The sequence below is a fragment of the Eubalaena glacialis genome, chromosome 9 (genome assembly GCF_028564815.1).
Source record: "Eubalaena glacialis isolate mEubGla1 chromosome 9, mEubGla1.1.hap2.+ XY, whole genome shotgun sequence".
In the NCBI taxonomy this organism is placed as follows: Eukaryota; Metazoa; Chordata; class Mammalia; order Artiodactyla; family Balaenidae; genus Eubalaena; species Eubalaena glacialis.
In genome coordinates, this window is record NC_083724.1 from 44,058,998 (window position 1) to 44,086,943 (window position 27,946).

Genomic DNA, 27,946 nt, shown 5'->3' on the forward strand with positions numbered 1-27,946 from the left:
TTAAACTCCATTTTGCAAAAAATATCCTCAAATAAATTTCTCCCCATTCAATTGGGAAAGGACAACCTTTTCAATAAATGGTGCTGGGAAAACTGGATATCCACTTGCAAAAGAATGCAGTTGGACCCTTATCTTATGCCATAGACAAAAATTAACTCAGAATGAACCAAATACCTAACATAAGAACTAGAACTATAAAACCTTAGAAGAAAACAAAAGGTAAAATCTTCTGGACACTGGATTGGGCAATGATTTCTTGGATATCACATGAAAGGCACAGGCAACAACAACAGTAAAAAAATGATGAAGTCAATTTCATCAAAATTAAAATTTTTTTGCATAAAAAAATTTTGTACATAACACTGTTAACAGAGGCATAAGACAACCCACAAAATGAGAGAAAGTATTTGCAAATCATATCTTCTGATAAGGGGAAATATCCAAAATATATAAAGAACCGAAACTAAACCAAAAAAAAAAACTTGATTAAAAAAAAAATCAGCAATGCTTTTCAATAGACATTTCTCCAAAGAACATATAAAAATGGCCAATAAGCACACGAAAAGATGCTCAGCCTCACCAGTCATTAGAGAAGTGCAAAGGAAAACCAAAACGATATACCACTTCATACCCATTGGGATGGCTGTGGTTTTTTTGTTTGTTTGTTTTTAACCAATTGAAGGTTTGTGGCAATTCTGTATTAAGCTAATCTATCAGCGCCACTTTCCCAATAGCGTTATTTTTTAATTGAGGTATGTAAACTGGTTTTTGAGAATACAGTATGAGTAAATATAATTTTTATATGCACTGGGAAACCAAAAAATTCATGTGACTTGCTTTATTGCGATAGTATTCACTTTATTGCAGTGGACTGGAAACGAACCTGCAAAATCTCCAAGGTATGCCTGTGTAAAATGGTTCAACTGCTATGGAAAACAGTGTGGCAGTTCCTGAAAAGGCTAAACATAAAATTACCAAATAATCCAGCAATTTCACTCCTAAGTATTTACACACAGGAACTGAAGGTAAGAACCTGAACGGACGTGTATGCTAATGTTCATTGTAGCATTATTCACAAGAGGCAAAAGGCAGAAACAACCCAAGTGTCCATCAACAGATAAATGGACAAAATATGGCATATACATACATTATTCAGCCAGATAAAGGAGTGATTTTCTGATAAATGCTACAACATGGATGAACCCTGAAGGAATTATGCTAAGTAAACTAGACACAAAATGACAAACATAGCATTATTCTATTTATATGAGGTACCTGGAATAGGCAAATTAAGACAGACAGAAAGTAGAAGTTAGCAGGGTATATGGAGAGAGGGAATGGGGAGTTAGGTATTTCTTACTGGTTACAGGGTTCCCCTTGGAGTATCAAAAATGTTTTAGAAATACATACTGATGACAGTTGTACAACACTGTAATTCATGCCACTGTATTCTACAGTAAAAAATGATTAAAATGGTATTAGGACAAAAAAAACCTGAAGGTGATTGGAGAGGTAAATTAACAATCTAAAATGCAACCATATAGGAAGAGAGAAATTTTAGAAATATTTTTAATGGGGAAAATTACACTGTCAGTTTGTACTTTTATGGAGATTAAAAGTCCATTTTGCAAAATTCACATTTTACAAACATTACTTTTTATAATTTTTCTCAAACTTAAATAATTTAAGATGTTAAAGTAAATCAGGAAGAAGTCTATGTAGCTAACTTCACTAATACAACAATATTTATAGTCAAAACCTACCAGGGCATTTTCTTTAATTTCAAGATTCTTCAGGGCCACAGCTCCTAAAGAAAATATTAAAAAATAAAATTGAAATTTTCAAATAACTTTTATTTTAACAAGTTAGGTAAACTTCATTCCTAAATGTCATATTAAGGAAAATAATCATAAAAATGTACATAACAGAAACAGAATCCAACTATGATTGTTGGCTCACCTTCATTCTTCAACTTAGTCTAAGCTTGTATGTCTGACCAAAACATCATTTACTATAAGTTCTGATCTCTACAGTTGTAGCTCACTGTTAATGAATACATTTTCATCAAAATTATACAAATAACATGAATTTACCAACACAGCATGATGTAAGAAAATACAGGAAAAAAATGAACTGTATTTAAATATATTTGTAATGAACAATTGCAAAGAAATTTTTAATCCATCAATGTGAGGTTAACAAGGATTTCCTAGAGATACTGGAATGTTGTCATATCTTGCTCTGTTTTAATTCTGCTACACAAAATGAATGCCTTCACTTTTAAGCAATAATTTGAATATGAGTAACTGCTGTCTAGACGTTCACATAACGTCTGGGGAAAAAAACAAGAAATAAACATCAGTAAACATCTAATAAAGGTAAGCTGTACAATTAGACAAACTTATTGATCCATTGTGGTAGTGACCAATCAGTGAATGATATAGGTACATGGAGTATCACTTATTGTTTTTTCTACTGTAATGTTCAAATGTAGAGCGTAAACTTTTCATTTATGGATAATTCTTTGTACTGGCAGCCTTCAATATACTTTGTGCTCTGAATTTTTTTTCGAATCAATATACTATGCAGACATCAAATGAATTACTGAGTACAACTGAAAAGAAGTGCTATACTGTAAAACATTATTTTACATTAAAATGTATCTTCTATAAACAGCTTTAAAGAAGTCTATAATGTTATACAATATCTCCACATACTGGTTAAAAAAATTAAATTTGATAGAAATATTTCTATCAAATATTCTTAACAAATAAAAAAGGGTTCACAGTGCAGCAAAATGAAAAATACATGACACTAAAAAAGAGATTAAGAGACAATGACATTAAAATGTCCAACGAAGTTAATATTTCCATATAAAACTAACTTTAGATGTTTGTAGTACCATTTAAAGTACAAGTGCTTTTAGATTTTTGGTTTTTCCGGTTACCATGAGGTTTTTGTATAGCAGTCTATATATATATATATTGGGTTGGCCAAAATGTTCATTTGGGTTGTTCCGTAAGATGTACAGAACAACCCGAACGAACATTTTAGCCAACCCAATATATATATTTGGCCAACGCAGCATATCCATATATATATATATGGGTGTGTGTGTGTATATATATGTATTTTTTAATATATATATATGCAATTGTTTTAAGTTGCTGATCTCAAATGCATTTTTTAAAACTTGCATTTGTACTCTCCTCCTCTCACAATGACTGTTTTTGATATCACATTTTGTATCTAATTGTTTTGTGTATCCCTTAACTGCTTATTGTGGGTATAGATGATTTTGCTACTTTTGTCTTTTAACCTCCCTACTAGCTTTGTGTGTGGATGATTTCCTACCTTTACTATATGTTTGCCTTTTACCTGTGAGCCTTTTCATTTAATAATAGTCTTGCTTCGAATTGTGGCCTTTTCTTTTTTTCACCTAGAGAAGTTCCTTTAACGTTTGTTGTAAAGCTGGTTTGGTAGTGCTGAACTCTTTTAGCTTTTGCTTGTTTGTAAAGCTTTTCATCTCTCCATCAAATCAGAAGGAGAGCCTTGCTAGGTAGAATATTCTTGATTATAGGTTTTACCCTTTCATCACTTTGGATATATTGTGTCACTCTCTTCCAGCCTGCAGAATTCCTGCTGAAAAATAAGCTGATAACCTTATGGGGATTTCCTTGTTATGTGTTGCTTTTCCCTTGTTGCTTTTAATATTTTCTCTTTGTCTTTAACTTTTGTCAGCTTGACTACCATGTGTCTCAGTGTGTTCCTCCTTGGGTTTATCATGTATGGGACTCTCTGCACTTCCTGGACTTCAGTGAGTGCTTCCTTTTTCATGTTAGGGAAGTTTTTGGCTATTACGTTTTGTATAGATTGCTATACAAAAACATCATGGTAACCACAAACCAAAAATCTACAACAGATATACACACAAAGAAGAAAAGGAATCCCAAACACAAAGATATTCATCAAATCACAAGAGAAGAGAACAAGAGGAGAAAGAGTGGGAACCTACAAAAATAAGTTCAAAGCAATTAACAAAATGACAATAAGAACATACATATCAATAATTACCTTAAATGTAAATGGACTAAATGCTCCAACCAAAAGACAGAGTGGCTGAATGGATACAGAAACAAGACCCGTATATATGCTGTCTACAAAAGACTCACTTCAGATCTAGAGACACACACAGACTGAAAGTGAGAGGATGAAAAAAGCTATTCCATGTAAATGAAAATCAAAAGAAAGCCCGACTAGTAATACTTGTAGCACACAAAATCGACTTTAAAATAAAGATTGTTATAAAAAAAAAAATAGGACACTATATACTGATCAAAGGATCAAACCAAGAAAAAGATACAATTGTAAATATACGTGAACCCAAGACAAGACCACCTAAATATATAAGGCAAATATTAAAAGAAGTAAAAGGAGGAATCGACAGTAACATGATAATAGTAAGGGATTTTAACACCCGCATGTACATCAATGGACAGATCATCCAGACAGAAATCTATAAGGTAACACTGGACTTAAATGACAGACTAGACTACCTGAACTTAACTGATACATATAGAGAATTCGGTCCAAAAGCAGCAGAATACACATCGTTTTCAAGTGCACATAGAACATTCTCCAGGAGAGATCACATGCTGGGCCACAAAGCAAGTCTCAGTAAATTTAAGAAAGCTGAAATCATATCAAGCATCTTTTCCAACCACAACGCTATGGAATGAGAAAACAACTGAAAGAAAAAAATTGCAAAAAACACAAATACATGGGCTAATCAGTATGTTACTAAACAACCAATGGATCACTGAAGAAATCAAAGAAGAAATTTAAAAATACCTAGAGACAAATGAAAATGAAAAAAAAAACGACAATCCAAAACCTATGGGACACAGCAAAAGCAGTTCTAAGAGGGAAGTTTATAGCGATGCAAGCTTACCTCGGGAAACAGGAAAAATCTCAATTAAAAAAACTTAACCTTACACCTAAAGCAACTAGAGAAAGAACAAACAAAACTCAAAGTTAGCAGAAGGAAAGAAATCATAAAGATCAGAGCAAAAATAAATGAAATAGAGACCAAGAAAATAGAAAAGAACAATAAACTAAAAGCTGATTCTTTGAAAAGTTAAACAAAATTGATAAACCTTTAGCCAGACTCATCAAGAAAAAAAGAGAGAGGACTCAAATCAATAAAATTAGAAATGAGAAAGGAGAAGTTATAACGGACACCAGAGAAATACAAAGGACCATAAGAGACTACTACAAGCAACTATATGCCAATAAAATGGACAACCTACAAGAAATGGACAAATTCTTAGAAAGGTACCATCTCCCAAGACTGAACCAGAAAGAAATAGAAAATATGAACAGACCAAGTACAAGTACTGAAATTGAAACTGTGATTAAAAAGCTCCCAAAAAACAAAAGTCCAGGACCAGATGGCTCCACAGGTGAATTCTACCAAACACTTAGAGTTAACACCTATCCTTCTTAAACTACTCCAAAAAATTGCAGAGGAAGGAACACTTCGAAACTCATTCTATGAGGCCACCATCATCCTGATACCAAAACCAAAGATACCATAAAAAAAGAAAATTACAGGCCAATATCACTGATGACCACAGATGCAGAAATTCTCATTAAAATACCAGCAAACCAAATCCAACAATACATTAAGAGGATCATACACCATGATCAAGTGGGATTTATCCCAGGGATGCAAGGAGTTTTCAATACCCACAAAACAATCAGTGTGATACAGCACATTAACAAAATGAAGAATAAAAACCATATGATCATCTCAATAGATGCAGAAAAAACTTTTGATAAAATTCAACATCCATTTTGTCTGTAATATATGATTACAAACCCACAGCTACTATCATACTCAATGCTGAAAAGCTGAAAGCATTTCCTCTAAGATCAAGAACAAGACAAGGACATTCACCTTCGCCATATTTACTCAATGTAGGTTTGGAAGTCCTAGCCACAGCAATCAGAGAAGAAAAAGAAATAAAAGGAATCCAAATTGGAAAGGAAGAAGTAAAATTGTCACTGTTTGCAGATAACATGGTACTATACATAGAAAATCTTTAAGACACCACCAGAAAACTACTATAGCTCATCAACGAACCCAGTAAAGTCGTAGGATACAAAATTAACATACAGAAAGCTGTTGTAATTTTATACACTAACAACAAAGTATCAAAGAGAAATTAAGGAAACAATCCAATTTACTATTGCATCAAAAAGAATAAAATACCTAGGCATATATCTACCCAAGGAGGTAAAAAACCTGTATTCAGAAGACTATATAAGACACAAATGAAAGAAACAGAAGATGACACAAACAGATGAAAAGATATACCATGTTCTTGGATTGAAAGAATTAATACTGTTAAAACAACCATACTACTCAAGGCAAAGTACAGATTCAATGCAATCCCTATCAAAATACCAATGGCATTCTTCACAGAACTAGAACAAATAATTTTAAAATTTTCATGGAAACACAAAAGAGCTCGAATAGCCAAAACAATCTTGAGAAAGAAGAACAGAGCTGGAGTAATCACACTCCCTGACTTCAAACTATACTACAAAGCTACAGTAATCAAAACAGTACTGGTACTGGCACAAAAACAGACACATTGATCAAGGTAAGAGGAGATCCCAGAAATAAACCCACACACTTATGGTCAATTAATCTAAGAGAAAGAAAACAAGAATATACAATGGAGAAAAGACAGTCTCTTCAACAAGTGGTGCTAAGAAAACTGGACAGCTACATGTAAAAGAACAAAATTAGAACATTTTCTAACACTATATACAAAAATAAACTCAAAATGAGTTAAAGACCTAAATGTAAGACCGGATACTATCAAACTCCTAGAGGAAAACATAGGCAGAACACTCTGACATAAATTGCAGCAGTATTTTTTGGATCCATCTTCTAAAGCAAAGGAAACAAAAGCAAAAAAAAAAAAAACCCCCCCCCAAAAAAACCCAATTAAACTTAAAAGCTTTTGCACAGCAAAGGAAACCATCAACAGAACAAAAAGACAACCTACTGAATGGGAGAAAATATTTATAAATGAAATGACCAATAAGGAGTTAACATCCAACATATATTAACAGTTGATACAACTCAACATCAAAAAAAAAACCCAGGGAATTCCTTGGTGGTCCAGATGTTGGGACTCCACACTTCCACTGCATGGGGCCCAGGTTCAATCCCTGGTTGGGGAACTAAGATCCCGCATGCTGCATGGTGTGGCAAAACAAACAAACAAGGAAACAAACCAAAAAAAAAAAAAAAAGATTAAAAATGGGCAAAAGAACTGAATAGACATTTTCCCAAAGAAGACAAGCAGATGGCCAACAGGCATATGAAAACATGCTCAACATCATTAATCATCAGGGAAATGTAAATCAAAACCACAATAAGATATCACCTCACACCTGTCAGAATGGCTATCATCAAAAAGAAGACAAGTAACAAATGTTGGCAAGGATATGGAGGAAAGGGAACCCTTGTACACTGTTGGTGGGAATGTAAATTGGTGCAGCCACTGTGGAACACAGTATGAAGGTTTCTCAAAAAATGGAAAACAGAACTACCAGATGACCCAGCAATTCCACTCCTTGGGTATATATCTGAAAAAAACCCAAAACACTAATTAGAAAATATACATGCACCCCAGTGTTCATAGCAGCATCATTTACAATTGCCAAGATATGGAAGCAACTTAAGTGTCCATCAACAGATGAATAGATTAAGAAGATGTGGTATATATATACAATGGAATAATACCTAGCCATAAAAAAGAATAAAATATTGCCATTTGCAGCAACATGGATGGACTTGGAAGGTATTATGCTAAGTGACATAAATCAGAGAAAGACAAATACTATATGATATCACTTATATGTGGAATCAAAAAAAAAAAATACAACAAGCTAGTGAATAAAACAAATAAGAAGCAGACTCACAGGTACAGAGAACAAACTAGTGGTTACCAGTGGAGAAAGGGAAGGGGAAAGAAACAATATAGGGGTTGGGGGGAAAAAGATTATTATGGCTATTATGGGATTATATGAAATTGTATGTGTGAAACTTTTGAAAACTGTAAAGCACTATTGGATTTAAAGAATCTTTCCTTCAATGAAAAAATCAATTAAAAATAAAAAATAAATAAAAATAAAATACAAGTGAGTGATTATGTGATAATTTCTATCTTATTTCACTGGGTCTGTTCATAAATTTACAACACTGAACAGTTCTGAAATGTACATTTTAAATAAAGTTTAAGCCATTTTACATACTTTAAAAAAATCAGCAAGCTTGAGGATATGTAAATATAAACTTCCAAACTGAAATGCAAAGAGAAAAATAAAGTAAAATAAAAATAATGGAACAGAATGTCCAAGAACTGTAGGACAATTATAAAAGCTGTAACATATGCATAATGGGAATACCAGAAGGCAAAAAAGGAGAGAGGAGCAAAAATATACACATATATTTGGAGCAATAATGGCTGAGAAATTTCTGAAATTAATGATAAAGACACCAAACCACAGAACCAGGAAGCTCAGAAAATATCAAGCAGGGAAATAAAAAATCTACACCTAGGCATACCATAATCAAACTGCAGAAAATAAAAGGAAAAAATCTTGAATATGATCCAGAAAATCCACTTCTTCATATACATCCAAAGGCAAAGAAAATGGGATAGCAAAAAGATTTCTGCGGGACTTCCCTTGTGGCGCAGTGGTTAAGCCTCTGCGCTCCCAATGCAGGGGGCCAAGGTTCGATCCCTGGTCAGGGAACTAGATCCCTCATGCATACGCAACTAAGAGTTCACATGCCACATCTAAGGAGCCAGTGAGACACAACTAAGGAGCCTGTGAGCCACAACTAAGGAGCCGTCCTGCCGCAACTAAGACCTGGCACAACCAAATAAATGAAAAGATTAAAGAAAAAAGATTTCTGCACTCACATGTTTATTGCAGCATTATTCACAATAGCCAAAATATGGAAACAACCTACATGTCATCAAGATGAATGGATAAAGAAGATGTGGTTCATATATACAATGGAATATTAAGCCATGAGTAAGAAACAAACTTGAAACAACAAGGATGGACTCCCTCTGAGGGGCTTATGGTTAGTGAGATAAGCCAGACAGAGAAAGATGAACACTGTACAACATCATTTATGTGAAGAATCTAAAAAACCCAAACTTGTAGAAACAGAGTAGAATGGTGGCTACCAGGGACTGGAATGTGGGAGAATTGGGGAGATGTTGTTAAAGGACACAAACTTGCAACAATGATAATTAAGTTATGGAGATCTAATGCAGCACATGGTGACTATAGTCAAAATAGTGTATTATATATTTCAACAATTGCTGAAAAACTAAATCTTAAACGTTCTCACCACAAAAAAGAAACGATATTGATGTGAATTGATAGAGGTGTCAGCTAAAGCTATGGTGGTAACCATACTGCAATATATAAATGTATCAAACCAACATGTTGCACACCTTAAACTTATTCAATGTTGTATGTACATGAGATCAACTACAACAAGTCCTGAAAGACAGTAGAAAACACACACACACCAACAGAGATATACGGAATAACTGGATTGAAAACTCACTAGAGAAAATCAAAAGCAGAACTGAACAGACAAAAGAATGAATCAGAAAACTTGAAGACAGGTCATTTGAAAATATACAGTTAGGAGTAAAAACAAAAAAAAATTAAGAAAAGTGAACAGAGGCTAAGGGACTTACGGGACATCATTACGTGGGTCAATATATCGTTAATCATGGGAGTCCACAAGGAGGACAGATAAAGGGGTGGAGAGCTTATTTGAAGAAATAATAGCCAGAAACCTCCCAAATTTGAAGAAAGACATGGATATATAAATTCAAGAATCTCAAACAAGAAACACAATAATGAAAGAGAGACTATTAAAGGCAACAAGAGAAAAGCAACTTGACATGTACATAGGATCCTCAATAAGATTATCAGTAGATTTCTCAGCAGAAAGACCGCAAGCCAGAAAACAGGGGAATAATATATTTAAAGTGCTGAATTAAAACAAAAACAAAAACTGTCAATCAAGAGCATTATATCCAGAAACAATGAGGGGAAAATTAAGATATTCTCCGATAAACAAAAGCTGAGGGAGTTCATTACCAGCAGAGCTGTCTTACAAGAAGTTTTAAACGGAGTCCTTCAAGTTAAAAAGAAAAGATGCTAGGTGCTAACATGAAGCCATATAAAAATATAAAGTTCTCCAATAAACAAAGATACATGGGCAAATATAAAAACCAGTACTATTGCGGTTCAACTTTTTAACTCCATTTTTTATTCTTTTACAGGGTTTAAAAGACAAAAAGATTAAAAAGTTATAAAGCTATGTTACTACATACATACTATATAAAGATGTCATTTTTTTTTTTTACATCAATAACAAAGATGGGGAGGCAAGCTGTAAAGGAGTAAAGTTACTGTGTGCAATTGAATTTAAGCCAGTATCAGTTTAAAATATACTGTTATAATGTTAAGATATTATATGTAATCCCTGTGAAACCACAAAGGAAATATCTATAGACTATACACAAAAGGAAATAAGGGAATCAAAACACATCACTACAAAAAAACTGAACACAAAGAAAGCAATAAGAAAAAAAGAGAAACAAAAAGTCATAAGACATAAAATAATTAACAAAACAGCAATAGTAAATCCTTCCCTATCAGTAATTGCTTTAAGTGTAAACAGTTTAAACTTCCCAATCAAAAGACACAGATGGACAGAGGGATTTAAAAAAACAAAAACAAACAAACAAAAACAGGATCCCTCTATGTTGGTCTAAGGCCACACATAGCTCACAAGTGAAAGGATTAAAAAAGATTTCCCTTGCGAATAATAAGCAAAAGAGAGCAGAAATAGCTATACTGATATTAGACAAAACAGACTTTAAGTCAAAAGCTGTTACAAGAAACAAAAAAGGGCATTATAAGATGATAAAAGGGTCAATTCACTAAGAAGATATAAAAGTTATAAACATATATGCACCGAACATCAGAAATCAAAAACATATGAAGCAAACACTAACATAATTGAAGAGAGAAATAGACAGCTCTACAGTATTAGTTGGCAGCTTCAATACACAACTTCAGTAATGAACGGAACAACCAGACAGAAGGTTAACAAGAAAATAGATGAATTGAACTTAACAAATATATACAGACCACCCTTACCCAACAACAGAATACACAATTTCCTCAAGTGCACAGGGAACATTTTCCAGTATAGGTCTATGTTAGGCAACAAAAGAATCTAAATAAATTTTAAAAGATTGAAATTATATAAGCTATGTTTTCTGATGGAATGAGTGGAATGAATCCAGAAATCAACAGCAGAAGGAAAACTAAAAAATCCACACATATATGAAAATTAACACACTCAAGCAATGAATCAAAGAAGAAACCACAAGAAAAATTTTAAAACAATTTAAGAAAAATTAAAATGGAAACAACATACCAAAATTTATGGGATGCAGCAAGAGCAGTCCTGGGAGACAAATTATAGCAGTAAATGTTTACATTAAAAAGGAAGAAATAATCCCAAATCAACAACCTAAATTTGCATCTTAAAGAACAGAAAAAGATTAACTACACCCAAAGCTACCAGAAGGAATGAAATAATAAAGTTTAGAACAGACATAAGCAAAACAAAGAACCGAAAACCAAGAGAAAATTGATGAAACCAAAAGCTCGAAACCACACATAGCTCGAAAGTGAAAGGATTAAAAAAGATTTCCCATGCAAATAATAACTAAGAGAGCAGAAATAGCTATACTGATATTAGACAAAACAGACTTTAAGTCAAAAGCTGTTACAAGAAACAAAAAAGTTCAACAAAATTGATAAATCATTAGCTAGCCTGACCAAGAAAAAGAGAGAGGAGTCGAATACAATTGACCCTTGAACAACACAGGTTTGAATTTTGTGGGTCCACTTACATGTGGATTTTTTTCCAATAAGTACATACTTCAGTACTACATGATCCATAGACAGCTGAATCCGAGAATGTGAACCACAAATATGGAAGGCCAATTGTAAAGTTATATGCAGATTTTCGACTGTGTGGGGGTTCGATGCCCCTAACCCCTGCGTTGTTCAAGAATCAACTGTAACTAAAATGAGAAATGAAGAAGGGGATAGTACCACCAATTTTACAAAAATAAAAAGGATTGTAAGAATACTATGAACAGCTGTATGTCAACAAATTTGATAGCCTAGATAAAATGGATAAATTCCTAGAAACATTCACCCTACCACTAATGAATCACGAAGAAATGCATAATCTGAACAGATCTATAATTAGTAACGAGATTTCATCATTAATCAAAAACCTCCCCACAACAACAACAACAAAAGCCCAGGATCAGATAGGTTCTTCTACCAGACATTTAAAAGAGAACACCAATCCTCCTCAAATTCTTCCCAAAAACTGAAGAGAAGGAAATACTTCCAAACTCAATATATGAGGTCAGCATTAATCTGATACCAAAGCCAGACAAAGATACCACAGGAAAACTACAGATCAATATCCCCCATGGATACTGAGGCAAAAATCCTCAACAAATACTAGCAAACAAAATTCAATGGTACACTAAAAGAATTATATACCATTACTCAGTATAACATTCTAGGAATGGAAAGATGGTTCAATACACAAATTCAATCAATGTGATACATCTCATTAACAGAATGAAGGAAAAAACACAGATCACCTCAACTGATGAAGAAAATGCATTCAAAAAAATTTCAACATTCTTTCATGATAAAAACACTCAAAAAGTTAGGAATTAAAGGAAACTTCCTCAATATATTAAGGCCATATATGAAAAGCCCACAATGAACATCATACTCAATGGTGAAAGACAAGTCTTTTCCTCTAACATCAGGAACAAGATAAGGATGCCCACTTTTGCCACTTTTATTCAACATAGAAAGTCATAGCCAGAGCAATTAGGCAAGAAGAATAAAAGGCATCCACATCGGAAAAGAAGAAGTAAAATTCTCTCTGTTCACAGACAGCATGATCTTATATGAAGAAAAACTTAAATATTCCACAAAAAAAAACTGCTAGAATAAATGTATTCAGCATGTTGCTGGGTACACAATCAAACCACAAAAATCAGTTGTTTCTATACACTAACAATGAACAATTCAAGATGGAAATTAAGAAAAAAATTCCATTTACAATAGCGTCAAAAATAATAAAATGCTTAGCAATAAACTTAATGGGGGGGAGGGGGTGGGAGAGGAGAATGATTTATACCCCAAAACCTATAAAATATTGTTGAAATAAAGTAAAAACACATATAAATGGAAAGACATTCCATGTTCACAGACTGGAAGACAATATTGTTAAGATATCAGAACTACCCAAAGCAACCTACAGATTCAATGTAATCCACATTAAAATCTCAATGTTTTTTGCAGAAATAGAAAAATTCATCTTTAAATTCATACAGCATCTCAAAGGACCCACAAACAGTCAAAACAACCTTCAAAAGAAACTTGGCAGTCTCACATTTCCTGATTTTGAAATGTACTAACAAAAGCACAGTGATCAAAACAACATGGTGCTTGCTAAAAAGACAACATATGGAATGGGAGAATATATCTGCAAATGACGTGACTGACAAGGGGTTAATATCCAAAATATGCAAACAGCTCATACAACTCAATATCGAAAAAACAAACAATCCAATTAAAAAAAATGGGTGGAAGACTTGAATAGACACTTTCCCAAAGACAACATATGGACGGCTAATAGGCACATGAAAAGATTCTCAATATTGCTAATTATTAGAGAAATGCAAATCAAAACCACAATGAGATATCACTTCACACCTGTCAGAATGGCTATCATCAAAAGTCTACAAACAACAATGTTGGAGAGGATATGGAGAAAAGGGAACCCTCATACACTGTTGGTGGGAATGTAATTGGTGCAGTCACAATGGAAAGCAGTATGGAGGTCCCTTAAAAAACTAAAAATAGAACTAGCATATGATCCAGCAATTCCACTCTTGTGTATATAGCCAGAAAAAAAGAAAACACTAATTCAAAAAAGATACATGCACCCCAATGTTCATAGTAGCACTATTTACAACAGCCAAGACACAGAAGCAACCCAAATGCCCATCAATAGATGACTGGATTAAGATGTGACACACACACATACATACACACACACACAATGGAATATTACTCAGCCATAAAAAAGAATGAAATACAGCCATCTGCAGCAACAAGGATGGACCTAGAGAATACTACGCTTAGTGAAAAAAGTCAGAGAAAGACAAACATTATACTATATCACTTATATATGGAATCCAAAAAATAATACAAATGAATGTATATACAAAGCAGGTTCACAGACATAGAAAACAAACTTGTGGTTACCAAAGGGGAGAGGGACAGAAGGAGGGACAATTTACGGGTATGGGATGAAGATATACAAACTGCTATATATAAAATAGATAAGAAACAAGGATTTACTATATAGCACAGGGAATTATACCCACTATCTTGTAATAACCTATAACAGAATATAATCTGCAAAAATGACTCACTATGCTGTACACCTGAAACTCACACAATATTGTAAATCAACTCTGTTTCAATAAAAACGAAACAAAATCCAGCATGGTGCTGGAACACAAAACTTAAACCAATCGAATAGAAAGCCCAGAAATAAACCCTCACATATATAGTTAAATGATTATTGACAAGGCTACTGAGATCATTCAATTTGGAATTTGTCTTTTCAACACTATATCCAAACATTAACTCAAAATGGATCAAAGACTTAAATGTCAGACCTAAAACTATAAAATTCTTAAAAGAAAGCATAGGTGAAAAGTTGCATGACCTCGATTTGGCAATGATTTCTTGGACATGACACCAAAAGCAACAACAACAAAAAATAGAAGATTTGGACTTCATCAAAATTAAAAACTTTTGTGCATCATAGGACACTATCAACATTGAAAAGGCAACACATGGAACAGGGGAAATATCTACAAGTCACACATCTAATTCAGAATATATAAAGAGCTCCTACAACTCAACAACAAAAAACCAAACAACCCAATTAAAGAATGGCCAAAGATCTTGAACACGTATTTTTCTAAAGAAGATATACAAATTGCCAATAAGCACAAGAAAAGATGTTCGAAATCACTAATCAATATGGAAGTGCAAATCAAAATGACAATGAGATGGCTCCTCACATCTATTAGGATGGCTACTATCAACAAAACAAAGTAATGACTCTCTGAGGATGTGGAGAAATTGGAACCCTTGTGCACCACTGGTGGGAATGTAAAACAGTGTGACTGCTATGGAAAGTAGTATCGTGGTCCCTGAAAAAATTAATTACCATATGACCCAGCTATTCCACTTGTGGGTATATACCAAAAATATTTGAAAGCAGGGACTCAAAGAGACATTTGTACACTCATGTTTGTAGCAGCATTATTCACAATAGCTAAAATGTGGAAACAACCACTGTGTCCACTGACAGATGAATGGAGAAACAAAATGTGGTATATACATACAATGGGACATAATTCACGCTTAAAAATGAAATTCTGACATATGCTATAACAGATTAACCTTGAAGACATTAGGCTAAGTGAAATATGTCAGACACAAAAGAACAAATATTGCATGATACCACTTACACAGGGTACCCGGAATAGTCAAATTCATAGAGGCACAAAATAGAACGGTGGTTGCCAGAGGCAGAGGGGAGGGAAAATGTGTAGTTACTGCTTAATGGGTACAGTATCACAGTTTTGCAAGACAAAAAGAGTTCCGGAGATGGATGTGGTGATGGTTACACAACAATGAGAATATACCTAATGCCACTGTACACTTAAAAATGGTTACGATAAATTTCATATTGTATGTAGTTAACCACAATCTGTAATGGGGATGGGGGTGAAGGAGAAATCAGTCTATCTCAAACAAAAACTGATAGAATTTGTTACCAGTGGACCTCCCTTGCAAGAAATGTTAAAAGTTTTCAGAGAGAAGGGAAATGATAGAGGTCAGAAACTCAGACCTACAAAAGCATTAGAGAAGGAATAAATTAAGGTAAAATTAAGCCTTTTATTTTCCTTATTCTTAAAGGTCTAATGGAAAATTGTTCTAAATAATAATAGCAACAGTACATTGAGTACAGTTTATGGATAAGTGAAATGAATAATAACAATGTTATGAAGGAGCAGAAGAAATGGAATGGAATACTGTTATAAGATACCTCCACTGTCCCTGAAGCAGGACAGTATTATTTGAAAGTGGACCTAGATTAGTTCTAAATTTTAAATGTACACTGCAATTTTAAGGCAACGACAAAACAAAAAAAAACACTAAAGAAGTATAATTAATATGCTAGGAGAGAAGAAAAAAATTAAATCATACAAAATGCTCAATTAAAACCAGAGAAAGGCAGAAAACGAGGGGGAGATTTTAAAAAGCAAAGACAGACATGCAACAAAAAGAGTTACAACTATTATAAATATAAATCCATTAACCCGACTATATCAATAATCATTTTAAATTAAATGTGAATGGTCTGAACATACTAATTAAAAGAGACATGATAGAATGGATAAAAAAACAAACCCAACTACAAGGTGTCTACAAGAAACCCACTTTATTTTTAAATTATTTTAAAATTATTTTTTATTGAGGTAACATTGGTTTGTAACATTATATAAGTTTCATGTGTACAAATTATTTTTCCACTTTTGTATACAAGACAGCTTGCTCACCACCAAAAATTTAGTTTCCAGTCATCACCATACAGTAGATCCCCTCTACCCATTTTGTCCTCCCCTCAACCCCTATCCCTCTGGTAACCACTACTCTATTCTCTGTATCTACATATTTGTTTTTTGATTGGTTTGGTTTCTTCATTTACTTTGGTTTTGTTTTTGTTTGTTTGTTTGTTTTTAATTTTTTGGCCACACCACACAGCATGCGGGATCTTAGTTCCCTGACAAGGGATTGAACCCATGCCCCCTGCAGCAGTCCTAACCACTGGACCGCCAGGGAAGTCCCTGTTTGTTTTTTTTACTCCACATATGAGTGAAATATAGCATTTGTCTGTCTCCATCTGACTTATTTCAGTTAACAAAATACTCTCAAGGTCCAACCATGTTGTCACAAATGGCAAGACAAGAAACCAATGCTAAATATAAAGACACAGACAAATTAAAAATAAAGGGATATAACAAATTTATAGAACATTTCATCCAACAGCAGCAGATTACATATTCTTCTCAAGCTCACACAGAACATTCACCAAGATAAGTCATACTCTGGGTCATAAAACATACCTTAACAAATTTAAAGGAACAGAAGTCATACAAAGTTTGCTTTCAGAACACAATGGAATTAAACTAGAAATCGTAATGATTTCTGGAAGAAAGATGGAAAATCCCCAAATATCTGAAGATTAAATAAACACTAGCTTTAAATAACACGTAAGTAAAAGAAGCAGTCTCAAAAGAAATTCATAAAATATTTTGAGTCAAATGAAAATATGACTTATCAAAATTTGTGACCTGCAGCAAAAGCAGGGCTTAGACGGAAATTTATACCATTGAATGCATATACTAGAAAAGGAGAAAGATCTAAAACCAATAATCTAAGCTTCCACCTTAGGAAACTAGAAAAGGAAGAGCAAAGTAAATCCTAAGTAAGAAGAAAAGAAATCATAAGAATTAGAGCAGAAGTCAATGTAATTCAATACAGAAAATCAATAGAGATTTCAATGAAACCAAAAGCTGGTTCTTTGAAAAGATCAATAAAACTGGTAACTCTCTAGCCATGTTAACTAAGAAGAAAGAGAAAAGACATTAATTACTAATATCAGAAATGAAAGGAAGAACCATCACTACTGATCCCACGGACATTAAAAGGTTAGTAAAGAAATATAAACACACTCACAAATGTTATAACTTAGATGAAATGTACCAATTCCTTGAAAAATACACTCTACAAAATCACATACAAGAGAAAATCATCTAAATAGGCCTATATCTATAAAAGAAACTGAATCAATAATAATCTTTCAAAACTGAAAGCATAATGCCCAGATGGTCTCACTAATGTTCTACCAAATATTTAAGGAAAAAATGACACTAATTCCTTACAATCTCTTCCAGATAACATATGAACATTTCTAACTCATCTATGAGGTCAGTATTACCCTAATACCAAAACCAGATGAAAATATTACAAGAAAGAAAAACTATTGACCAATATCTTTCATGAACATAGATGCAAAAATCCTCAATAAAATATCAGAAAATTGAATCCAAAAATGTATAAAAATAATAAGACTATGGTGAAGTGGGATTAATTCCAGGCATTAAAGCCTTGTTCCACATTCAAAAATCAATGCAATCCTATGGCTCATAGAAAAATCCTATGATCATATCAATAGATGCAGAAAAATCACTTTACAAAATCCAACACACATTCTTGAACAGCACCTCTCAGCATACCAGAAATAGAGGTATGTATGGTAGAAAAAGTAGTAATAATGGATGTCTCTGGGGGTGTGGGCAAGCAAACTTTGGGGCATGACGGATATGTTCATTAGCTTGATCATGATGATGATTTCCTAGGTGAACACATATGTTAAGATTTATCAAATTGTAGACTTTAAATATGTGCATTTTACTTATATGTCAATTATACCTCAATAAAACTGTTAATATCCAATTAATGGTAGAATCTAGACTGTGGGTATATGGATATAGACTGTAAAATCTTGTAACACTGATGTATGTTTGACTACTTGTCATAATAAAATGTTCCCTTTCAACTCTAAAGTTTTATGAAAGTATCTTAGAATGTAACCAAGCAGGACCCTATGAGGCCTTCCCAGGATAGACACCCACCCATGTCCTCTGCCTGCCTTTTGTCTGTAGAAAAACTTTAGTCAAAGAATAAACTAATCAGAGAAGTGAGAAAATGCAGAAAGAAAGGAAAACAGTCAAGCAGGACAAAATAATAATAGTTAGCCATTAACAAAGTCAAGGACTTTTAGTTCCTCCTCAAGGGCTATAGATAATATTCTGAGTCATGTCCTTTGAGCTGTTTTGCAGATACTGAAACCCCCACCAGGTGGAAGAAGTTAACTGTATGCTGCCCACAATCACAGAGACCCCAGACTGGTTGGAACCTCCAGGTTGATGATGCTGACTCTCAATAACCTCACCACCAACCAATCAGAAGAATGTCCACGAGCTGTTCACATACTCCACAAATCCCTCCCTCACCCTGTCTTTATAAACCTTTCCCTGAAAGCCTTTGGAGAGTTCATGTCTTTTAAGCACTAGCCACCCTGGACTCATTGCTTGGCGCCCTGCAATAAATGCTGCACTTTCTTTTACCACAATCCGGTGTCAGTAGATTGACTTTGCTGCATGCCAGCAAGCAGATGGAAATTTGGTTCGGTAACAAGAACATAAAAGAAAAACCAATATTTAATTGGTAATTCCACTAGACAATCATTTGTTTGGTTTCCCAGTATATTCCTATCACAGAAGAATGACTTCTTAAAATCAGGAACTGTGCCCTGGCTGAATCTTCATCTTCCTATAGAGTTACTGTTATACTGGGGGTATGCATTAAGAGGCCTCTGAATATAAGACTATCTATAAAGAGAAAACTGAGAGATTAACACTTCAAAAACAGAATATGCAAGTTAGTTTAAGAAAAAGAGGAAGAAATCTGAGTTTCTAATGTTACATAAAGATGTCAGACATAACAAAATTTTTTAATTTGCCCAAGTACTGTAATTCTGGAGCAAACAAAGAGAAAGTGAGAAGGAAAACTATAACATTAAGAGGTACGCTCTATGTTACAAATGATAATTCTATCATACAAGCCACACTTACTATTACTTCTGCCCCTGAATTTCTAGTATTTTTGCCCTGAAAGTGCTCTTCAAATGCACCCAGTTGTACATCACAATCCTCTGGGTCATTTGTTTTAAAAAAAACTTTTTTGGTGTCCTACTCTAGATAAATGAATTATAGTATCTGGGAAGTGGTTCCAAAATTATCTGTATTTCTAACAAGCATGTATGACTGATTCTGATGCAGCCTAGCTCTTGAAGGAAATATTAAATGCTAGATGGTTTAGCAAAGTAGGGAGGCGAACTTCAGATGAAGTCTATGAAGTATCAATACTACCACCTCCCGAAATAGATGATACATAGGAAGGGTGGAAGGGTGTAAATAACACTGTATAAAAAGTATACTTTACCAACATCAGAATTTGCCAAGAGTTTGAGAAAAAACTCAATTCGTCTTTCTCCTTCCACAAAATAGATGCTTCTGGCACTCAGTCTACATACTGTACAGGACCCAGTATAGTAGCACTGTTCTGCTGCATTATAATTAGTTTTTGTAAACTCCATTCATATATAACAATGTTTCTATGGAAAAATGAATTCTAATTTCCAAAGAGCCATCTCTGAAACAAATTTTCCATTATTAGATATGAAACCATCCATTTAACTCCTGTATACTAATTCATACTATTCATATGCCAATAGTGAAATTGGCTGGATTATTACACAGAAACCTAGCAAAACCATACATTTAAAACTAATAGATCCTTCTGATATTAGACCATAAAATATTAAGCCCATGATCTTAACATTTTTCCTATGTAGCATCTAGCTTCTATTATTGAAATTTTCAAAGAATTTTTTAATCCTCTAAGTTTATCAAAAAACTATTGCTTTTTAAATTCTCCAAGAATTTTTTTAAATTCTAGCTATTATTCAAAGCTTCATTTAACAAAATATAACCAACTTTGATACATAGAACACTGACACATTATTTTTAAAATGTGGTGAACACCAAAATTAGAGGGATCACACTACCTGATTTCAAGACACTATAAAGTGACAGTTATCAAGATAAGCATGGTATAGGTGAACAGATGGACACACAGATCATTGAAACAGACACAATTCAAAAATAAACCCACAAAATATAAAGTCTACTGATTTTTTTACAAACGTTCAAAGATAATTCGATGGAGAAAGGATATTCTTTTAAGCAACTCGTGCTAGAAAAATTGGACATTTGTATCGACATGCAAACAAAGGAACCCCAACCTTCAACCTATACTGCACTTTATACAAAAATGGATCAGAAATTTTACATTTACAAAAATGTAAAATATAAAATTATAAAACTTCTGGAATAAAACATAAGAGAAAATCTTTGTGACTCTGGGTTAGGAAAAGATTTCACAGATACAACTGACTCATAAAAAGCATGACATTGGGACTTCTCTGGTGGCGCAGTGGTTAAGAATCTGCCTGCCAATGTAGAGGACACAGGTTCGAGCCCTGGTCCGGGAAGATCCCACATGCTGTGGAGCAACTAAGCCCATGTGCCACAACTGCTGAGCCTGCGCTCTACAGCCTTCGAGCCACAACTACTGAAGCCCACGCGCCTAGAGCCAGTGCTCCACAACAAGAGAAGCCACCGCGATGAGAAGCCCACGCACTGCAATGAAGACCCAACACAGCCAAAAATAAATAAATAATTAATTTTAAAAAAAACATGACATAAAAATTTTTTGATAAACTGGAATTGATCAAAATTTTAAACTTTTATTTTGCAAAAGACAGACCTGGAAAAGACTGGGAGAAAGTATTTTTAAATCACGTTACCTTACAAAGGACTTGTATCCATAATATTTAAAGAACTTTCAATACTCAACAATAAGAAAACACTTTGGAAAAGAGTTTGGAAGTTCCTTAAAAAGTCTAAAAAAGTTACATATGACTCAGAAATTCCACTTCTAGGTATATACCCAAGAGCATTTAAAATATATGGTCACGAAAAACTTGTACATGAATGTTCACAGCAGCATTACTCATAAAAGGAAAAATAATAACTTAAATGTCCATCAACTGATGAATGGATAAACAAAATGAGTTATATCCATATAACGGAATATTAGTCACAAAAAAGAATGAAATACTGATACACGCTACAATATAAACGAACCTTGAAAATATAAGGTTAAGGGAAGGAAGCCAGAAAAAGAGGCCATGTATATTGTGATTCCACTTATTTATTTATTTATTTATTTTTATTTATTTTTGGCTGCGTTGGGTCTTTGTTGCTGTGCGCGGGCTTTCTCTACTTGCGGGAAGCAGGGGCTACTCTTCGTTGTGGTGCGTGGACTTGTCATTGCAGTGGCTTCTCTTGCTTCAGAGCACAGGCTCTTGGCGCGTGGGCTTCAGTAGTTGTGGCTCGCAGGCTCTAGAGTGCAGGCTCAGTAGTTGTGGCACATGGGCTTAGCTGCTCCGTGGCGTGTAGGATCCTCCCGGACCAGGGATCGAACCCGTGTCCCCTGCACTGGCAAGCGGATTCTTAACCACTGCGCCACCAGGGAAGCCCCTGTGATTCCATTTAAATGAAATGTCCAGAATTGGCAAATCCACAGAAGACAGAAAGTAGATAAGTGGTTGCGAGAGGAAGGGTGGGGATAAATCTGTATTGACTGTTTATAGGTATGAGATTTATTTTTGGAGTGTTGAAAATGTTCCGGAATTAGATAGTGGTGACAGTTGCACTATTTTGTGGCTATACTAAAACACTGAATTGTACATTTTAAAAGGGTGAATTTAATGGTATGTGAATTAAATCTCAACAGAAAAATAATCCAATTTAAAATGAGTAAGATTTGAACAGACATTTCACCAACAGAAATATACAAACAGCAAGGAATAACATGAAAAGATGCTCAACACCCTTAATCACTAAGGAAATATAAATTAAAACCACAATGCTTTACCACTATTTACCTATTAGAAAAGCTAAAAAAAAGTGTTTTAAATGACAATACTAAGTGCTAGTGAGAGTGGAGAGCAACTAAACACCCATACAATGCTAGTGAGATAGCAAAATGGTATAGCCACTTGAAAAGCAGTTCCATAGTTTCATATAAATTAAGTATTCCCTTACCATGGAACCTCGAAATCCCAAAAAGAAATAAAAATTTATGTCCACACAAAAACGTATACATGAATGTTTATAGTAGCTCTATTCATAATCACCAACAACTGAAATGTCCCTGAACTGGTGAATGGATAAACATTTACAGGACATTGATACAATAAAATATTACTCAAAAATATAGGAATGAAATACTGATGCATGCAATACATGGATGCCTCTCAAATTCATTTGTATAAGTGAAAGGAGTGAAATTAAGAAATCAGACCCCAAAAGCTACATACCACATAATTCCGTTTATATGGCACTCTAGAAACGGCAAAACTGTAGGGATGGAAACAGATCAGGGGTTGCCAGGAGAAGGGATGGGGGTTGGGTGGGAGACTACAAAGGGGCAGCAGAGGAAATTTTGAGGTCTTCATGTAATTGTGCTTTATCAAGATTGTGGTGGTGGATACTTGCTTCCCTGCATTTGTCAAGACTGACAGAACTGTACATCACAAGAGTGAATATAGTGTATGCAAATTTTAAATGAACAAATCCGTTGATAAATCACACTCCACACAAACCTCCACCTTGAATGTAGAAGCCATTTTCCACTATAGGTCAAAGCACCACACAATGTTCTCAAGGCTTCCTAATGAGGTAGGTGGAGACCAGTTTTATCATTTTTATTTTGCAAATGAGAAGCAACACAGATTAAACCATCTGCAAATTTCTGGTACTAGTCAGAGTGATGAGCTAGCATTTATGTCCTTAGCTCTTGTAGTCCCACTCTCTATCAAGGTACTAGATGCCAACAGTAGTAACAAGAGGTTTTCTTTATCAAACTAAATTATCTACTTACACTATTTCATAAAGAAGAAATATTAAGATATATAAGTACTTTAGAAGAAGGCTGCAGGGGCATATTCAAGAACAGTAAAATTAAAAAAAAAAAAGAATATACTACTCACACACAAAAATTAACTCTAGCTTTGGCCTGGGAGACGCATTTCATAAAGAAAAGGAATCTAATTTCTAATGGGTGTTTAAAATAGATAAAGGTATAATACAAAAACAGTGGAAGCACTAAAAATGAAACTCCAAATAAGGAAGCGCACCAGAATAAACGGACACAAAGTAAAGCGTCGGTCCTTCACCATCTCAGCAACCTAAGGACAGGTTCATTCCCGTCTTTTGTAGGTCTGAGATGCTGCACAGCGCACCTAGTTTCTTAAAAAATTCAGTAACTCACTGTGACCCACAAAACCCCAAAGCCTTAACAAGCGTGACACCCTGCTGGGCCAGGTCGTGAATTGAAAACACACAACCAACCGTTCGAGTAATTCTTCCCAGGAGTTTTCGCTCTGTGTTATCAGCCGAACCCAGGCGAGCCACCGGGACTCCAGGTGGTGAGGCCGGAAAGGGGAGCCCAGAAACCAGCACGGTTTAGCGGTACCCGGAGACTGGGCGAGGAAGGAAGAGGGCGTCTTCGGTCACAGCGCCTTGCTTTCACGTGCGAGGCGGCGTGCGACACTCCGTGGGCTGCCCGGGGCCTCCGTCACAACCCAAGGGGGGTTAAAATGACAGGGACCAGACCAAGTCCAGGTGTGTCTCGTGGCCGCCCCTCGCCCAGCACAGCTGAAACCGGACCGCGAGAGGCAGAAAAGGGCGCCTCTGTGGAATGTGAACTCCAGACCCCTGGAGTCCACTGCGGGTCCCGTCAGCGGAAAAAGGGGGCCCTTTTCATCCCGCACCCGAGACCCCACTCCCCTCCGGCCAAAAAAATAACTTGCAGGCGGAGGCCCAGCAACTGCCGCCCGGTTCTATGTAATCTGACCCCAACGAGGGCGGCGGCAGGTGGCAGCGAGGGGCCCGAGGCCCTACGAAGGCAGGGCCGGGCTCCCGCAACGGAATCCCGGGAGGGAGGCGAGATGGAAGGGCAGCTGCGGTCTCGTTACCTGCCCAGATGCCCAGATTGAGCTGGGACTTGTCCAGGTTCACCACATAGTCCCCCAAGAACCGGTTCAACACGTCCACGACCACCGACTCGAACACCATTTTTCTCAGCCGCGGTGCTCCTTCTTCCTGCGCCTGCCCTCCCGCGCCCTTCTGACGAGACCGCTCGGTTCACCGGCTCCTGGGCGGCTCCGACTGCGGAGCCGGACGCTCAGCCCCGCCGCGAGCCCTACTAGAGGCGGAGGCGGCCGCTCGCGCGACGCATGCGCAGCTCAGGTTCCAGGGTTGGGTCGGAGCGCGAGGCCCCGAAGAGCAGTAGGGCGGCTGCGCGGCCGCCTCTCCTACGCGAGCCCCAGTCGGGCCGAGCGCCGCTCCTCTTTCTCCTCAGCCCCTCCTCCTCCCCCCATCGCCTGGCAACGGGACGGGTACCTGGAGTTGCCAGGCGTTTTACGACCCCGCCCCCACCGGCAGTCCGCAGCCGGGAGTGGAGACGAGGACTGGGCGCCAGGGGTCGCAGCGGTTACTCCGGGCCAGCAACGCCCCGCCCCTAACCGAGGAGACACGCCCCCATGCGGGGGGGGGGGGTCCTAAACCTAAGTAAAGCAGGCGTCCGATTCTAGCCTTTTCCCTGTTAGGCTGGAGGCGTCACGAGGGGGTCCCAGGGAGCACCCACTTATTATTACAGGTTCGCAGGTACAGGCAGAGCCCGGGCGTTGCCGGCTTCCTGGGTCCGACCCCCCTGAGTGTCTCGGTGCCTGTAACTGCCCCGCCCGGTCTTCCGAGCGCTCGGCGAGGACGCGCCGATGGTGTCTTAACTTCCCGGGCTGCAAATCCAGGGAGGGAAGTAAAGAGTAAACTCTGGGTTGTAATTCCACGCCCCCTTCCCTGCATCTGAGATCACACTCTTTTTTGGTCAAGTTATGTAGACGGAGCCGCCTTTCATCCTTTAGAGAGTCAACCGGTCCGGAAGCTGCGGAGCGCCTTCTAAAAAATACTTAGATACCCCTGAGCTTACACAGAATGGCTGACCTTAAACAAAAATTAGAGCGCTTTCAGACCCACTCCCACCCCCGCGTTTGGTCTTATATAGAAATAGGGCCAAAGGCCTGAGGTCACAGAGACGCTGGATGTGAAGTTTGGAGAACTATAATTAATAACCCTCTTAAGGATTTAAGATGTAGGGGTGTAGTTCTATTACTTCATTTTAGCGCATTTTGTGTATAGTCATCCAGATTTTTTAAGGTTTAAAGGTTTTCCTTTGCAAGTAGAATGCCTGGCAAATACAGTGTAAAATCTTATATTTACATGAGTTTATGAATTATTTTTATATAATCTCATATTTGAAGGGCCTTTATTATGTCACAATTCAATCTCTCGGTCTTTAAGATAATGAAGCTGCAATGCTAGAGGTTCGTCCAAGGTGACACAACTAATTTTCTGCAGAAACAGATGGAACCTGTTACCTCTGGCTGACTCCACTCCACCATCCCACCTGCTCCTCTTGCATTTGGCTAATGACATTGGAAATCCACCTCAGAACACCTGAACAGAGAAATTAATAGAAGCTAAAATGCCTAGAAAAAGGAAAAGCTTTCTATAATCAGGTATTTTGCTACTGTACTATTATTAATAAGAAGCCAGATATACAGTAGCTAGAAAATTCCACTGTTATATCTAGCACCATAAGTTTAAAGTACAGGAACTTCTAGAACTCACTCCAAAAATATGCTTTAAGTATCTTGCAAACACTTCACACTAGTTTTCTACAATCCATGAAAATACTGTGGAATTGGGTGGGGGAGAGTATGCTGCTGAAATTTTAGAAGTATCAGCTTTTATTTGCTAAAGAGAACAATGAGAAAAATTCCGAGAAACTGTTGGAAAAAAAAAAGACACATGTTGTAACTGAATTCTTATCTAGTGTTAGGGGCTGTATCATGAACACGTTTCCTAATTACTAAAAGGTACAGTCCTCCTGTTGCTTAATCCGTCTGAGGAAGTTTGTAAGCAAAAAAATATTAATGTCATCATATAAAAGATAGGTATACTTATTAAACCATTAAACCAATTATCTGTTGAACCTTGAAAAATAAGCCCAAGGACTACCAAGATGTTGAAGTTTCAAATTTGGGAATGTGCCAGTGGAAGGTTTTTTTCCCTCCAGATACTAATTAAAATGCTATACTTCATTGTTTGATCAAACGAAAAAAAAAAAAAGCGTTTGAGTGACCCCAAACTGCAATATCATCCAACCGTGCAATAAATCTCTAACTTTGTAAGTAGGGCTTGCTATATTGTGTTTAGTCTGCATGCTACAGCTTTCTATCTTTGAAGTTTGGGTATACTGGTAGTAATCTTGGACATTTTTTTTCCCCTCCTAATTGTAATTCCTCTGTCCACAAGTAAATGTCATTGCCATGCTGCTTGACCTTATCATTCCCCATGTGAGGTCAGTATTGTGGAACTAAGCTAGATGTTCAGATAACAAAGCCATTGAAGTACACCACGTTCCTGAAAGGTTTCTTGGGGGAAAGGTCTAGAAGATGGCCATTCTACAGGACTTTTCCTGACCTAGCCTCATAAAGCCCTGCACTCCTATCTCAGTTAACAGTTTAAAAATTATAAACGATCAAAAGTTATTTGGATATATATGTTCCAATCCTTAAGAAAAAAATAAAAGTGAGAAATTTGTTAGAAGGGAGACACAAGGAAAAGATTGAGAAATTTACAAGAACCTTACCCAGGTAGTGTATGTGAAAATTTAAATCAATGCAATCTTTCTAAAAGGCAGTTTGTAAACATGTACAAACTAACATATATATATATATGTACACATACATGTGCATATGACTTAGCTCAGCAATCCCACTTCTTGAGATTTACTCTAAGAA

The 27,946-nt window shown here is 36.0% G+C and overlaps 1 protein-coding gene across 2 annotated transcripts in view; it reads right to left on the bottom strand.

Moving 5' to 3' along the window:
• Positions 1–25,331, bottom strand: part of VPS13A (vacuolar protein sorting 13 homolog A) — a 270,364-nt gene extending 245,033 nt beyond the window's left edge. For both annotated transcript variants that reach the window (XM_061200327.1, XM_061200328.1), the window contains exons 1-2: positions 25,058–25,331; positions 1,764–1,807 (exon numbers count right to left, since the gene is read on the bottom strand). In XM_061200327.1, coding sequence (XP_061056310.1) covers positions 1,764–1,807; positions 25,058–25,157 — 144 coding nt within the window. In that variant the 5' untranslated portion in view covers positions 25,158–25,331. The remainder of the gene's footprint in view (positions 1–1,763; positions 1,808–25,057) is intronic.
• Positions 25,332–27,946: the final 2,615 nt, after the last annotated feature.